The following is a 14,815-nucleotide window of genomic DNA, read 5'->3' as shown; positions in this document are numbered from 1 at the left end:
CATCCTTAGGGAATGGCCACCGTGCCACCTTCCAACTTGGCTTTCATTAATTACCAGCCAGGAGAACTGTGGGATTGTCAAAGCAGGCTTGGCTGGGCCCACTCTGCCCATAATTGCAGCGAGATGAGGTGTGGGTTAATGAGTGTCCCGCCAGGCTGGGAAGCGCTGGATACCTGTGTGTCCTCCTGGGAAAAGGGATGGAGGAGTCTGTCACAAACCCAGCCAGGAGAAATCCATCAAATCCAGGAAGAGCAGGCCCTGTATCCCCACAAGGGCTGTGTGAGGCCCCCTGGGCTCCACAGGACCGGCTTTTGTTGGAGCAGCAGTGTCTCCATCAGGGGTAACCTCTTTGTCTGCCTTTCCTTGGCTTGCAGGGCTTAATTTTTCAAAATTTCACGGAAAGGAGGTTTGGGATGCTCAGGAAGGGCAGCAGGAAGGTTCCCCTCGGGTCCAGCCATCCCTGAGCTTGTCTTACACCCCACAAAAACCCCGCCAGAGCACCTTTAACTTCCCTTTGCTGCTTTCAGGCACCTCCCTGGTATCCAACACTTCCCGTCTGTGTCTGCGCGGGTGTGACCCAGGAGAGGTCGAGCATCCAAGGAGCTGCCAGAAAGGCAGAAATGCCGCTGGAAGGAGCGAGCTTTGTTGCAATATGAAAATCAAATGCAAAGCTCAGAGGGTATTTTTAGCTGGTTTAGGCTGCACAGGTGTTTGAAAGGTCAGTGGCGAGTCATTGGAAAAAAAAAATTCTATTTATTTCTGTGTGTGGGGAGAGCCTGGTGTCGCTCCCGTGGCTCTGGATGACTGGAATCATCCTCAGCTTGGGTTGCTCGGCATTCCTGAGGCCAGCAGGGATGTGGGAGTGCAGGAATGTCCCAGTTTTGTGTGTCCCCAACAGCATGAGCACATGGCAGCCATGAGTGTCCAGTTCTGATGGACACATGGAGCCGTGGCTTTTTCCATTAATAAAATCCGGGAGTTTGCTCCTTTTCAAGGAATAAAAGCCGTTTGTCATCCTTAAAACAATTGTGTGGGGGGTTTTAGGAGCTCCTGGAATTTAAGAGTGCGGAAAGGGCTTGGTTGGTGATGTGGCTTTGGTGGGCCAGGGCCATGGCCAGTGTGGCTGAGGCCAACCTGAGTCTGCTGGACCCGTGACCACTTCGGGCTTGGCCGTGACCAACAGGCCACCACCTCCTTGTCTTGGCCAGGAACACCTTGGGCTTGGCCAGCCTAAACCACAAACACCTTGGATTTGGCCATGTCCAGTGTGGGCTGTGGCCAGCATGAGCCTGGCCGTGGCCAAGCTGGGCTGGGAACACCCCCAAGGTGGCCAAGACTCCCTTGGAGCTGGCCATGGCCAAGCTGGGCTGGGAACACCCCCAAGGTGGCCATGACCCCCTTGGAGCCGGCCATGGCCAAGCTGGGCTGGGAACACCCCCAAGGTGGCCATGACCCCCTTGGAGTTGGCCATGGCCAAGCTGGGCTGGGAACACCCCCAAGGTGGCCGTGATCCCCTTGGAGTTGGCCTGGCCAAGCTGGCTGGAACCCCCATGGCGTATCCTGAGCCGCTGGCCAAGCTGGCTGGAACACCCCAGGTGCCGACCCCTTGGCCGGCCATGGCCAAGCTGGTCCCGGCACGTGCCGAGGGCAGATCCTGGCGAGGGGCGGCGCTTCCCTCCCACGGCGTCACCGCAGTCACCAGGCTCAGGCAGGGCACGAGCTTCCCCCAGCCTGAGTCACAGCAGGGCCACGTCCCAGGTGTGACAACTCACCTGGACACATCCATGAGCTCCCAAATCCCAGCAGGAGCGCAGAGGCACCGGGAGAGCAGAGCCAGCAGCTGCCACAGGCTCGGCTGGGCAATTAAACCTTTTTTTTTGTGAGTTAAAGGAGCCCCCAAAATAGCACCTGAAACCAATAAACTTCCCTTTCAGGAACTTCTGTAATTTGAAACACACTCAAGAACAAAACAAAAAAAAAAATCCAGAATTTTTTTAGGTTGTTTATCACGTAGGACTTGGTGGGGTTGTTTTTAAATCCTTTGCTCGTGGTGACTGCTGAGGAATAACTGGAGAGGGATAGGAAGGGCTGGAGGGACAAATGGGATAGAGGGTCCAGGCAGAAGGAAGGTGGGATGGGAATTTTTAGGAGCAGATTTTAAACTGCAAAATAAAAACTGCCATGTGAATTAACAAAAGGGAAAAAATGGTGATGGTCCCTAACAAAATCAAAATAACGTTAACAAATGCTTTAAATAATAAAAATAAAACAAGACATAAAGCATAAAATAACCCCCAAAACTTCTTCAGTGCCAGTGAAAACCAGCAGGGGACAAGAAGTGCATGGAAGGTGCCCATCAGCTGGGCTTGAACCCACAACCACGTAAATGTGAGGAAAAGCAAAAAACTTCCAAGGGTTGGGAACACTCAAGGGAACACCTGACAGAGCAAATTCATTCACAAACTGCATTTCGGGTGGCCTGAAGCACCTTGGAGCTCCAGGACAGGGAAATGGAGAGGGGAACACCAGGTCTGGAGGGAGAATGGGTGAAAAATGGGGAAAATTGTGGATAAAGCCATAACTATCCTCTTAGGAGAACCTCAATCCCCACAAAGAACCGGCACTCGGGACAAATAGTTGAAAGTTTTTATTCATATAAAACTCATATTAAGAACATAAAAGATTCTTAAAAACAAAACCAAAAAACAACCCCCAAAAAAAACAAGGCTCTTGCAATTATTTACAGCAGTATTGCACAAGTAAAGTGGCAATTACCCTGTCCAAAATTCATCAGTGCAAAACACAAGGAAGGCAGGGAAATTGCAGTCAAAAATGCTACATTAGCTGGGTCCTGCGACACGATTTAGTGATTCACGTGATCCCAAGGGATGGCTGCTCCAGGAAAACCTGGCTGGAGCAATCCCGGGGGGTGGAGGAACCAAATTCCAAATTCCCACTGAATTTCACTAATGCTGAAGTCTTTGATGTGCCTAAATCACTCCTGGGAAGTGGAGACTTAGGCACTTGGAGAAAAATAAGATTAAAATCTTGTTATCCACACCACGATGGCTTTGGAAGGAGATCCAACACTTCTGGCAGGGAGGAAACCGAATCTTCACAGGAACTTAAATAAGCAGGAAATAAATATACAACATTTCTACAAGTTACAGCATTAAACAGTAGAGTGCATTAATTACACAGGAAAAAAAAAAGGAAAAAAAACAACAAAAAAAGGACCTACAGTATTTACCAATTCCACTCTAAAAAAGTGTAGGAAAAAAACAGGAACTTTTTTTTAAAATTTTTTTAGGCTTTTTTTTTTTAAAGTATTTCTAAGCTGTACAAAACTTACAGGAGAGAAAGGAGAGGGAGTACATTGCACACAGATATTTGGCTCAGATGATGAAAATAATATGGTATTCTACTCTAATAAATATTTGAGTATTTACAGTTTGGTGCAAAAGAGGAGAAGCAAGAACAGGATCAATCTGGTTTCCAAGGAAAACTCTTCATCCTTTTGGTGCAACACAGAGCACAGGCTACACAAACACGACCCAGAGCAGGCAGCCAACATGGCTGAAAGGAGCAAAAATCCCTATTTTGTATCTTGAGGCTTTTTTGGGGGCTTTTTCTCACTAAACCTCACAATGCCACAGAAATCCTATTTTTTAGGTTTCTTTTCCTATGATTTTTGGCTGGGAACTCCTCCTGTGGAGAAGGCCCTGGGAGACTTTGCCAATATCTTGAATTTTTTTTCCCTTAAAATGAATCTGGTTTTTGTCTCCATGGGAGGACAGGGTAAAGTGCTCTTTTGGTGATGATTCTTTGGTGTACTCCAAGGGACACATTCTGGGATGCCCAGAGTTGGGAGATCCCAAAGCACCATTTCATCCACCAGCAACGATGGAACTCAACCGGGAGGAGAAAAAAAAAAAAAATAAATCTCACTGGGTCTCCCCCCCTCTGCTGCCGAGTTTTATCCTTTTAATTTTAATTTGACCAGTGGAATTCCGTGGGGAAATCCCTGGTGGCAGCCTACAGTAGGGCTGGCTGGGGCAGCGCAGAGCCAAAGCCAGAGGCCAATCCCAAGGTATGAGGAGCAGGATCTGCCCTGGCCAAGCCCCCTCGTTATTTGAACCGCTCGCTCTCCACCAGTGCAAAGGTTCCCCCCAAAATGCCCTTCCCAAAACACTCCCTGCTCCTGCAACCGCCGCTCACCTTGCACTTCCAAGGAACAAAAGGGAATAAAATTGGCAATTGAGGTTAAAACCACCTCTGTGATCCTCCAGGAGCAGGAGGGGCGGCCCCGCTCCGACCCGCCTGGCACAGCCCTGCAGAGAGGTCTCACTGGGGTCTGTCCATCATTAATTAACACTAATTATCATCCATGGCACTCAGCAGCTTCTCCCTGTGGGAAGAACCGCTCCAAGGGGGGCTTGGGATAGGGTTTTCCTTCTTTTCTTTTCCTATGCTGCTGGTGAGACTGGAAACAACCCCGCAGGTTTTGGGGAGCACCTGCACCAGCCTGAGGGAAGGGGGATGTTTGTGCATAGATATGGGATGGCTGGAGCAGCCAATCCCCCAAAAACATCTGCTGGGAGACAACGGGAACACCCGTGGATCCACGGCTCCAGGGGGGAAGGGGAGAGGCCCTGGGACATGGAGCACCTGGGAACTTCTCTGGGAGGACACAGAGCAGTCAGATCCCCTTGGAATGTCCTGGATAGATCCATGTCGGGCTGGCATCCTTCCATCTGCATCTGGGTGCTCATCCCCGTCCAAACATGGAGAGGATCCCAGGAAAACACAATCTTGGAAAACTCTTTTGACAGCCACGACTCCCAACAGGTCCTGCTGCCGTCGCCTCCAGCTGCGGCGTTCCGGGAGCTGCTCCCTGCCTCCGGAATGGTTTATTGCTGGATTCCTCAGTCCCCCACATCTGATAGCAGACACTACAGAAGCGTTTTCACATGTTTTATAGAAAGAATTTCTTTAAAAAAAGGCAACCTGGTGGCTTGGGGTTTGGTTGGTTGTGATGGTTTGGACCCTGGAGTTCGACAGCGAAGTCTTGGAATTCAGAGTGGATCAAAAAATAGAGATATCAAAACCCAAAAAAAAAAAAAAAAATTTAAAATAAAAAAAATCAGCAGGAAATAGGCTGATTTGCATTAGGCAAATGAAGTTGGATTTGGGGTAGCATTAGGTATTTACAGGTAAAAGAAGTGCTGATCAAATCCCTCTGCCCTTTTTCCAGCCTTTTTGGGGGCAAACGCCCCGGAGGCAAAGGGAGAGGGGAGGAATCCGAGCCCCTGCAAGGCAAACTCCCAGGGCTCTGCCCATCAGCTGGCTCAGGTTTCCCTCATTCCTGCCATGGGGCTCATGCCACAGAATTCCAGGAACGATGACAAAACACGATTCCGCATTTTCGCTGAGACGCTTTTGGGGGGAAAAAAGGCAAAAAATGAACAAAAAGAGCGGAGAGAAACACCGAGTAAACACCACTCTGCCATAAAACACCGCGGTCGGAACGGGATGTCCACCCTCATCCTGCCACGTGTCCTGGGGGAGAGGCAGGGTGGGAGCCCCACATCCATCCATGAGTCCGTCCTTCCCGGGCTTTCCCAGCGAGGAATTCAGTCCTGGTGGCTGGGGATGTGCCGGGCGCTCTCACTGGAGCCTCCAAATGCGGCTGATGATGTAACGCAGCAGGCGCCAGATCATGACCTGGGGGTTTCCCACCTGGTGATCCAAGAAACCCTGAAAGAGAGGGAGGAAAAAAAAAGGAGAAAAAAAAAAAAAGGAGAAAAACCAAAGGAAGCGGTGACTTTCATTCCCAGCATGAAGTCCCCCCACGCTATATGAACACCTGGAAAATATTCCAGAGGCACAAAGTGAAGTGTTTTAACACTTTGCAGCCAGCAGAGCTTGGGGCTCGTGACAGCAGTCAGGGGATGCCCCCTCTTCCAGGAAAAGCCCGGGACCCACGAGCCTTGCTGGGACAAGGAGTGGCTGGATGACGAACTGCCCGATTTCCTGGTGTCTTGTCCGAGAAACGGTCCCGGGGGGAGGCCACACCCTGGGGAACGTGACAGGGAACGCGCCAGGACCGCGCCGGGACCCGTCCGACAGCCCCGACCTGCCCGGCGAGTGCAGCTCTGGCACTGCTGCAGTTCCCCATTTCTAACCTCGGGCTGAAAGGGCAAACCTCAGAGCCAGGCAGGGCCGGCAGGCACGAGCCCTTCCACCCTCCCCTCCGGAGCCCAGGCAGCTCAGGAGCAGCCAGAACACTTCCAGAAGGAAAAGGGACCTTTTCCACCCAGTGCCTCAGGGATGATAATTAAACAATGGCTGAAAGGCTCTGAAACCTCCCCAGGTTTGGGTGCAGGGGGTGAGAATTTGTCACATGCTGACTTCACCAGGTACAAAGTGTTTTTAGGGTCACGCATGACGTCCCCTGCTCGTGTCACCTGAGCAGGCAGGACGTGTCCTCTGCCTTCCACTCCTTGCCCCGGGCCAGCCCTAGGTTGGAATTGCAGCCGCGGCACTGGGAACAACCTCGTGCAAACCTGGGGGGTGTTCCCTGCACCTCACCTTGCTGCTGCCTGGGAAACACCCCCATTCCCATTAAATTCACCCCCTTATCCACCACAGGGTTGTAAGGAGCAGCATGATGTGCCCAGAGACTTCCAGCACCAAAGGAGCCAGGATAACGATAGAAGGATGTTCCTGCTTCTCACAAAGTGCTCCAAATTTAAGGCACTGCTCTGGGAGGCAGGGAGGAGATGGGAGATGGGAAGTCCAGCACTGAACAGGCTCCCCAGGGAATGGTCACAGCCCCAAGGCTGCCAGAGTTCAAGGAATATGTGGACAATGCTCTCAGGCACAGGGGGGGATTGTTGGGGCTGTGCAGGGCAAGGAGTTTGGACTTGGATTATCCTTGTGGGGCGCTTCCAGCTCAGGATATTCCACAGCACTCTGCACTTCTTCCAGCTCCTCTGGATCTGCCTGCTGCTACCAAGGTTCCTCCAGCTTTCTGGATATCCTGATCCCTCCCTTTCATTGAAAAGATGCCCTTTCATCCCAAAAAGCAGCCTCTTTGCATCACAAGGGATCAGCCTGGGTGGGGGAGGTCTGAAGATGCGCATTCTGGATTCTGGATGTCAGCTTATCCCACTTTGTTGCAGGTCAGGAATGCCAGGGCACTTGGGAAAAGTGGAGCAGGTGGAGATGGTGTGGAAAAAGCAGGATCATAGCAGCCTGACCCCGGTTTTGTGGGAAAACCAACCCTGGGAGCAGCGAGGAAGCTCTGCAGGAGTTATTTGGGAGCCAAAGAGGATGGATAAGGATCCAGCAGCCAGCATTCCATCACCAACACTGCTCCTGGCCCCTCTTCCCACAGCCAAGCCCGAGTGGATGGAGCAGAATCCACAAGCAGGGACATGCAGCCCCTGGGAACCAGCGAGCTCATCTTGCTTCACCCCCTGGGCTGGGCTGCCTTGGGATTGGGATTGGGCTTCTCTGGGGCATTACTGCATCGACTTGGGTTGCAACACCCCAAGGTGAGCGAGTTCATGGGCTTGTAAAAACTCTTCCAAAACAGTCTTTGCAAGAGAAGTAAGTTCTAGGACCGAGTCTCTTCCTTGCAGCAGCTGGGATTTGGGAGCTGGGCTGGGAATCCCACTGAATGCTTCCCTAAAAGCGATGGTGCCTGGCAGTGCATCCCCCAAACTTTCCTTGCCTCTTCTTTTGTAAAAGCTTCCTCGTCACCACCAGGTCCAGGCCCAACCCAACATCTCTGCCCCAAAACCCCTGAGCAAACCTGGTGCCCTAAATCTTCCAGCCCCGATTTCAATGTCATTTTCAATCGATTTAAAGGTTATTTCTCACTGATGTGAGGCCGCCGCCGCTGATTTGCCTGGTCCAGGCCACCCCCCGCCCGCGCAGCCTTTTCTCATCTGAGTGAGCGAAATGCTCACCGCAGAGAGAGTTTCCAGAAATGATTCAGCCTTTCCTTTTGAGAGAAACGGGAGGTGAGGAGGGGAAAGTTACCCTGCGTGGACAATAGGAGGCATTGAACTCGTCCCCGATGCGCCGCAGCTCCTGCGCGATCCAGATCTCCGGCTGCACCTCTTCAGCTGGAGAGTGGGATTGCCACCGGGAAGCTGCGGGGGATGGAACAGGAGAGTTGGAAACCCAGGAAGAAGAACTCATAGTACAGAATTTACCACATAAAACTCTCCAGTAACCCACCAGCTCTTGCCATCTTATTCCTACTTTTTATTACTATTATGTTTTAACTCTCTTAAATCCCAGGGGTGCACATGGGGCCTCACTGCCTACAATGAACAGGCTTTTTTCCTGGATATTTCTGTATTATTATTATTATTACTACTATTTTATTTATTTTTTGTAGGTTGTCCATGGGAGCATCTCCAAGCTTTGGTCCCTCTAAAACAGGGATAACAGTCAAGATGCCACCCTCCAATTTCCTTCCCTCGCCAAACCTCCTCTTACCCCTTTTTTTCCTTCAGCAGCAACTCCTTCCCTAACCTTAAAAACCCTCTGCCTCATCCAATTTTCACATTTCTTCCCCAAATCATCCTCAAGTGCCCAAGAAGGAAAACCAATGGGTATGTCATAGAGAGGAGAAAGCCACAGTTGGATTTATGTGTGGAGAAACCACACTTCCAGCCAATCCAAGTGCTGGCTTGAAAGAGAGAAGAGAGAGTTAATGTGTTTATTATACTGTAGGATACATAATTATTTAGGTCTCCATCTTAAAAAGTTATTAAACATGTGATAAATCCTCCAAATAGCCAGGGGGATAAAAAGAAACAGGACCACGTATGATACCAGCAGCACCTCATCCCCCTTCCTTAAAGTTCAGGATCCAACAGGAACTGCAGCCTTAAGGGATATTAAAAAAAAAAAAAAACCCACAACAAACTAAAAAACAAATAAAACAACCCCATACAACCAAAAAACACTACACAAAACAAAGCAGTGTTTTGGCACGACAGTTTTGGAGGAACCACAAGGGAACAGGAATAGCTTCCAATCTTCCAAACATTCAAAGGATTAGTAGGGCAGTTAGGAAGAAAAAAAAAAAAAAAAGAGAGAGAGAAAAGAAAAAAAAATAAAAAAATTAAATAAAAGCCTGGCTCCAACCTGATTGGAAAATGCATTTCCGAGCCAAGGCAGCGCCGCTTGGCCGGAGGATGTGTTTTGTTTTCACGCTGTAGTAGCAGCGCCCGCCGCCCGCCCCGAGCGCTTCTCCTCCCGCCGCCGATCGCGCCACGCGCGGCGCTCGCGATCCTCCCGGAGCCAAGCGGGATCGGCCGGGGCGGAGCCGCCTTCCCAAATCCCACCGCCGCCCTCAGCAGGGCCGGCCCAGCCGGGCAAACAAACACACGCGGCCAGCCGGGGCAGGAAGAGGCGAGGAGCGCCGGGGACGTGAGGAGAACCACGCGAGGGAGCCGCGCTGCTGCTGCCCCGTCCTGTCCCCGCTGTGCCATCCTCCCTCCCGCCCCGGCATCGCGCCCGCGGCGCTCCGCCGCCCCAGGGACTCGGGCTGGGCTCGGTGGCTGAGAGCGAAATCGGGCTGAGGTTTTCAGAAAGGACTTTCTGCGGCGCTGCCGAGCGGCGGCGGCGAAAGGGGCCAGTCATAACTGGTCCCCAAACCAGTCACAGGCGCTTTCGGGGGCGGGGGGACACAGTCATAGCGCGAGCCAGCGCCCGCCACCCGGGGTGACACGGCTGCCCCGGGCACCGGGACAACCCCGGGGCACCGGCACCGCCGGGAAGCCACGCCTGGCTCCGGCCCGCGGGATGCTCCAGGATGGAATTGCTGCGGTTCCGGCTCGGAAGGGCAAAGAAACCAACCCCAAATTGCAACGTCAGCTCCTGGGTTAGGTATCCAACCCTCCACTGAAGGAAATCTTGGAGAGCCGGGAGAAAACAGCAGCGATTCCAAAACAAGAGCATCAGGACATCACCAGCAGATTCCCAGCTCAAGGTTTTCCTCTTAAATCCGACTATTTGGAATCTCCTTTGAGAGCGACAGGTTTATACTGTTCCTCTCCTCATGGGAATACACACTGGGATCGAACCGGCACTGGGAAAAGCCATTTCCAGAGCACCTGCTCCAGCCACATTCCCAAAATCCACATGCAAACAAACACGTGCCTTCAGACCAAAAATCCAGTGGAAGGAAAGGAAGGAGAAGCACAAAATACCACGCACAGAGTCACCCAACCCCTCCAGAAAGAGCGAGTTTGTCTTGGGTGACTTACACTCCCAGCTGGGAATTCCCCATCCCTGCCAACCTCTTCCCCCAGAACAAACAAATCATCTCACCCTTGCTCCTCTCCTTCCCACCCCCAAAAGCATCATCCTGGATATGCCAGGCTGGCACTGAACCCTTGTTCCCTTCCATCCCAGAGTATCCCCTTGCTGCTTTTGTCTCATTTCCCAAAAGAAACAGCTTTGGAGGCAGCTGGATGCGTTCCCCAAACTGTCAGAAAGGCAGCACAGCCCAAAGCATCACTTCCCAAAACCTCCACACCAGCAGCTCTTCCTGACACAACCCAGGGCACTCCCAAGGGCTGCCTCCACCTTTACTTGCCCTCATCAAAACCTTTGGGGAAGGTTTTGCAAGATTTAGAGAGGGACTTTTGAGGCAGAGCATGAGCTTGCCATGCTGGAGCAGCCTTGGAGCAGTTCCCCACTGCCCATGGGAGAGGCCGGGAGCATCCGTCGCTTCTGCTCGCAGGAAACGCCTGTTTATTTTAATAAAAATAATAATCATTATTATTATTATTGCTTATGCTTCCGAGAGAAACTCCCCACCTTGCAGCCTCTGCTTGCAACAGATAAAATCAGTGGGTAAAAGCACAACAAAAATATCTCCTTTGCTTCCTTCCCGAGGGACTGACCCACTTCCATGTGGAAAACTCCACGGCACACATCCAGCTGGACACTGCCAAGGCACAGGGATTGAGGAGGAGGTGTGCAGGGCAAAGGCATGGATATTTCCCAAGGAGAGATGCATGGGAAGTCACAGCCTGGGAGCTGCAGGCCTGGATGGGGATAAAACAGCTCTGTAGCTCCATGTTCCCAGCTTAATCCGTTCAGGAGTATCCAGGAGTCCCAGTTAAACAGTACTGAGGATTTTCCATTTGCTTATAGTTGTTTAGGATGATGCCCCTAGCAACACTCACAGAGCAAAGGCTCCAATAAAACAGCTGATGAGAGCACAGGAATTTGGGGGAAAAAAAAAAGAAAATAAATCAGGGAAAACTTCAATTTCTTCCCAGATAAAAGAAACCGAATCCTCGGCTCTCCCTGTGAGGAATTCCGGGAGCATCCCTGCCTGGCCGTGCCAGGGCGAGGTTGTGAAACACGAATTAAGCTGTAATTACTGCAATAATGTCACAAAATCTATCCTAAGGGCACGTTACAGCCAGGCCTCCGCAGCCAGAGCCAGGAGGGAGCAAAAACACCACCAACCAAAAAAGATGGTGTTTGGATCCCAAAAAAGCCCGGAGCTGGTGTTTGTTATCCCCGTGCCTCGCTCCCACCGTGCCCTGGTGGAAGTTCAAAGGTTTCCTCCAATTCATCAGGGAATTCATCAGGAGAGAGGAATGCTGGACACTCATACAAGCTCCCGCGGGCAGGTTTTCCCTGCGGGAGAGGCTTCACCTGGCAAAGCCACTGGTAAACACGCCCCCACCCGCCTCCGGGCCGCTTCCCAGCGGGATTTCGGGATGCATGACCCCAGCACCTCCGCCACCGACCGACGAGAGAGCCGGCAGCGCCGCACGAGCCAGGAGCCACTTGCTTGGCAAAACATCCTGGGACGAGCGAGCCCTGAGCAGAAAACTGGACTCAACAACTCTGTCCCCTCCTCCCCTGGCAGCAACTGACCGAGCCCGGAAAAGAATAAACATCATAGTAATAAAAACCCCGGCGCTGGACGCGCGGGAGTTCCCCGGCGCTGTGTTTGCCCGCGGCCCCGGCCAGCTTCCACAAATCCCAGAGCGCAGGGAGAGCCTCCAGCCCGCGGCACGGCGGCTCCCAAAATCCACAGGGTGGGTGGGATGCGGGAGGTGCTGCTGCAGGTGCCTCGCGTGGCTGGGATGGTTTTCCATCCTTCCAAAGGATGGAAAAGAGCAGGGCCCCTCACGCACCCCTCAACAACCCGCTGGCACCGTGCGCTCACAGCTTCACACACCCCGCCTTTCCACTGGCACCTGTGCACAAACCCCGGCACTTCACACACGCCACGAGAATCCCTGTTTTCCGCGGTTCTTAAGGAAAGCCAAGCCAGGCGAGGAGGGGAAGGCGAGGAAAGCCAAGCCAGGTGAAGGGTCGGAGAACCGCTCCTGCACTTCCAGCCTACCCTGACCGGTGCATTCACCCCCCACACATCTCCCCGGGCACTTCACTTTCACACCTTCGCACGCCCCCACAGCAACTCGGCTCTGAGGAAAGCCACGCCAGGTGAGCAGGGGGAGCGAGGGCAGCCGAGCCCGGCGGGGAGGGGAGGCGAGCAGCAGCAGCAGGAGGAGGATGGGGAGCCGCGCCCCGGAGCTTACCCATGGCGCTGAGGCAGTGGCTGAGCGCCTGGCAGGGCGGGCTGGGGGTCTGCGTGGCCTTGTCGCAGCCCTGGGGCGCGGGGCTGCGCTCGGCTTCGAACGAGAAGTACCCGCTGGAGGAGCGCGGCAGCAGCGGCGACCTCCGCACGAAGATGAAGAGCGGCGAGCGGGTGGCGAAGGGGCCGGGGCTGGCGGGCGGGCCCCGCGCCGCGGCGGCCGCGGACACCGGGCCGGCCCCGGGCAGGGCGGCGGGAGCGCCGGGGCGCAGCTGCGCGCCCGGGCCCGGCCCCTCCGCCGCCGGCAGCCGCCCGCCCTCGCCGTCGCGTCGCGCCTTCACCTCGGGGGGCTGCTTGGCCATCGGGGCTGCCTGCGGGGAGCGGAGCGCGGTCAGCGGCCGAGCGCGCCCAGGCCGGCCCGGCCCCCGCCCCCCCGCCCCATTGTTCTGCCGAGCGCGCCCCCGCCCCGGCCCCGGCCCCGGCCCGGGCCCCCGCCCCGCGCCCCCGGCCCCGCTCACGGTGCTGCCGCCGCTGGAGCGGCCTCGGCCGCGGCTGCGCTCGGGTGTGCGCGGGAGCGGCCCCGGCCCCGCTCCGCCCCGTGTTTACAGCCCCAGCACCGCCCCGGCCTCCCCCGGCCCGGCACCGCCCCGGCCCCGGCACCGCCCCGGCCTCGGCACCGCCCCGCGCCCGCCCCGCCCGCGGCCCCCGCCCCGCCCGCGGGGAGCGCCCGGGCTCGGGCACAGCCTTACACACGCTCAGGGACGTGGGCCAGGCCGATAAACACGGCCCGGGGCACGGCACGGCCTTGCACACGCACACGTGCGGCACTGCCGGCCTTACACACACACACACACACACAGACATCCCACACATCCCACACATCCCACACACACACACATCCCACCCCACACAAACACAGCCCAGAGCGCTGCGTTCTGCTACCTTCCCCCTTGCCGCCCTGCAGCACGCACTCGCCCCTCGCACACACAGTACCACACCCCGCGGGTTCACCCCTACACGCACCCCATCTCCCGTGGGTGCTCCCCTGACCTGCACGCCCCTTACACACCCCAGGCACGCCTCGTTGCACCCCCATGTGCGCACACACCTCACAGCCCACACGCACGCTTGCTCTTCACACACATTTTACACACACACCCCTGCTGCAGGGCACCTCCTGCGCCCCACAGCCCCTCCTGCTGCGCCCCTTGCACACGCGTGTGCACACACACCCAGCACTGGTGCATCTCTCGAGCAGCAGCAGCATCTCTAGGCTGTGAAGAAATACAGCTGTGGAGAGAAAGGGCCATGGAAAGGAAGGAAGACCATGGAGAGGCAGGAAGGACCATGGGGTGGGAGAAGCCTTATAGAGAGGAAGGACCTGGCCCATCCACCTCAGGGGCTGAGCGCTGCTGATGGAGCAGGTTCTGGGGTGGTCACAGGTCTCCCATCCCATCCCATCCCATCCCATCCCATCCCATCCCATCCCATCCCATCCCATCCCATCCCATCCCATCCCATCCCATCCCATCCCATCCCATCCCATCCCATCCCATCCCATCCCATCCCATCCCATCCCAGTATCCCTCACTTCAGCCAGGGATGGTTCCACACACTGCTGGAGCATCCCTGGCTGCTCCGGCTCTGTTCCCACCCCCTTCACGCCTCTCCAGTGGGAGGGGAAGGAAAAGTGCCTGCGAGTGTTTGAGGGGGCAAAATAATTAGGGAAATTTGTTAGGAAGGCACATTAGTGAAGAATTCGGAGACAGGGACCAGCAGCAGAAGGGAAGGGCTCAAAAGGTCTGGCCACCACCTTTCCACACCAGAAAAATGAGGGAGAAGCAGCACTGAAAATCAGGCTTGTTCCTCTTTTCCCAGCCCTCCAGCAGTGGTACCCACAGCACCGTGCTGGTGGGGCTCCACAAGGCCCCGCTTCCCTCACACTTCCCTCGGATCCAGGAGCCACCTGAGACTTTTCCCCTTGGCTGGGGCCTGCAGAGCATCCTGTGGTGGTGGGGCAGAGCGAGGGGGACACTCTGGAGGCACCTGGGCTGCCGGGACACGGGGCCAGCCAGCAGATGTTGAGTCTATTTTCTCCTCCTGGGTCGTTTTCGTTTCTGCGTGGGCGGCTCACGCGAGCAGAAAGGGGATGGGGAGCAGCCTGGCCTTTCCAGCACCCAGCCTTGAGCTGCCCCTTCTCCTTCCTGCCCTCGGGATTTTGGA

General features: G+C 54.9%; 2 protein-coding genes across 2 annotated transcripts; one reads left to right on the top strand and one right to left on the bottom strand.

Moving 5' to 3' along the window:
* Positions 1-2,632: 2,632 nt before the first annotated feature.
* BCL2L11 (BCL2 like 11) lies at positions 2,633-12,969 on the bottom strand. The gene is made up of 3 exons (XM_030236560.2): positions 12,597-12,969; positions 8,050-8,162; positions 2,633-5,757 (listed from the first exon to the last, which is right to left on the bottom strand). The coding sequence occupies exons 1-3, from the start codon at positions 12,952-12,954 to the stop codon at positions 5,668-5,670; spliced, it is 561 nt and encodes a 186-aa protein (XP_030092420.2). The 5' UTR covers positions 12,955-12,969; the 3' UTR covers positions 2,633-5,667.
* On the top strand, positions 5,773-12,574 carry LOC127059363 (uncharacterized). Its single transcript, XM_050972012.1, has 2 exons — positions 5,773-7,559; positions 8,414-12,574. Exons 1-2 carry the CDS (start codon positions 6,721-6,723, stop codon positions 8,547-8,549), a joined length of 975 nt encoding a protein of 324 aa, XP_050827969.1. The 5' UTR covers positions 5,773-6,720; the 3' UTR covers positions 8,550-12,574.
* Positions 12,970-14,815: the final 1,846 nt, after the last annotated feature.

Source organism: Serinus canaria, chromosome 3 (assembly GCF_022539315.1).
Source record: "Serinus canaria isolate serCan28SL12 chromosome 3, serCan2020, whole genome shotgun sequence".
NCBI classification, from domain to species: Eukaryota; Metazoa; Chordata; class Aves; order Passeriformes; family Fringillidae; genus Serinus; species Serinus canaria.
Note: the sequence above shows the minus strand (reverse complement) of the source record. Positions and strands in the feature narration are given on the sequence as shown.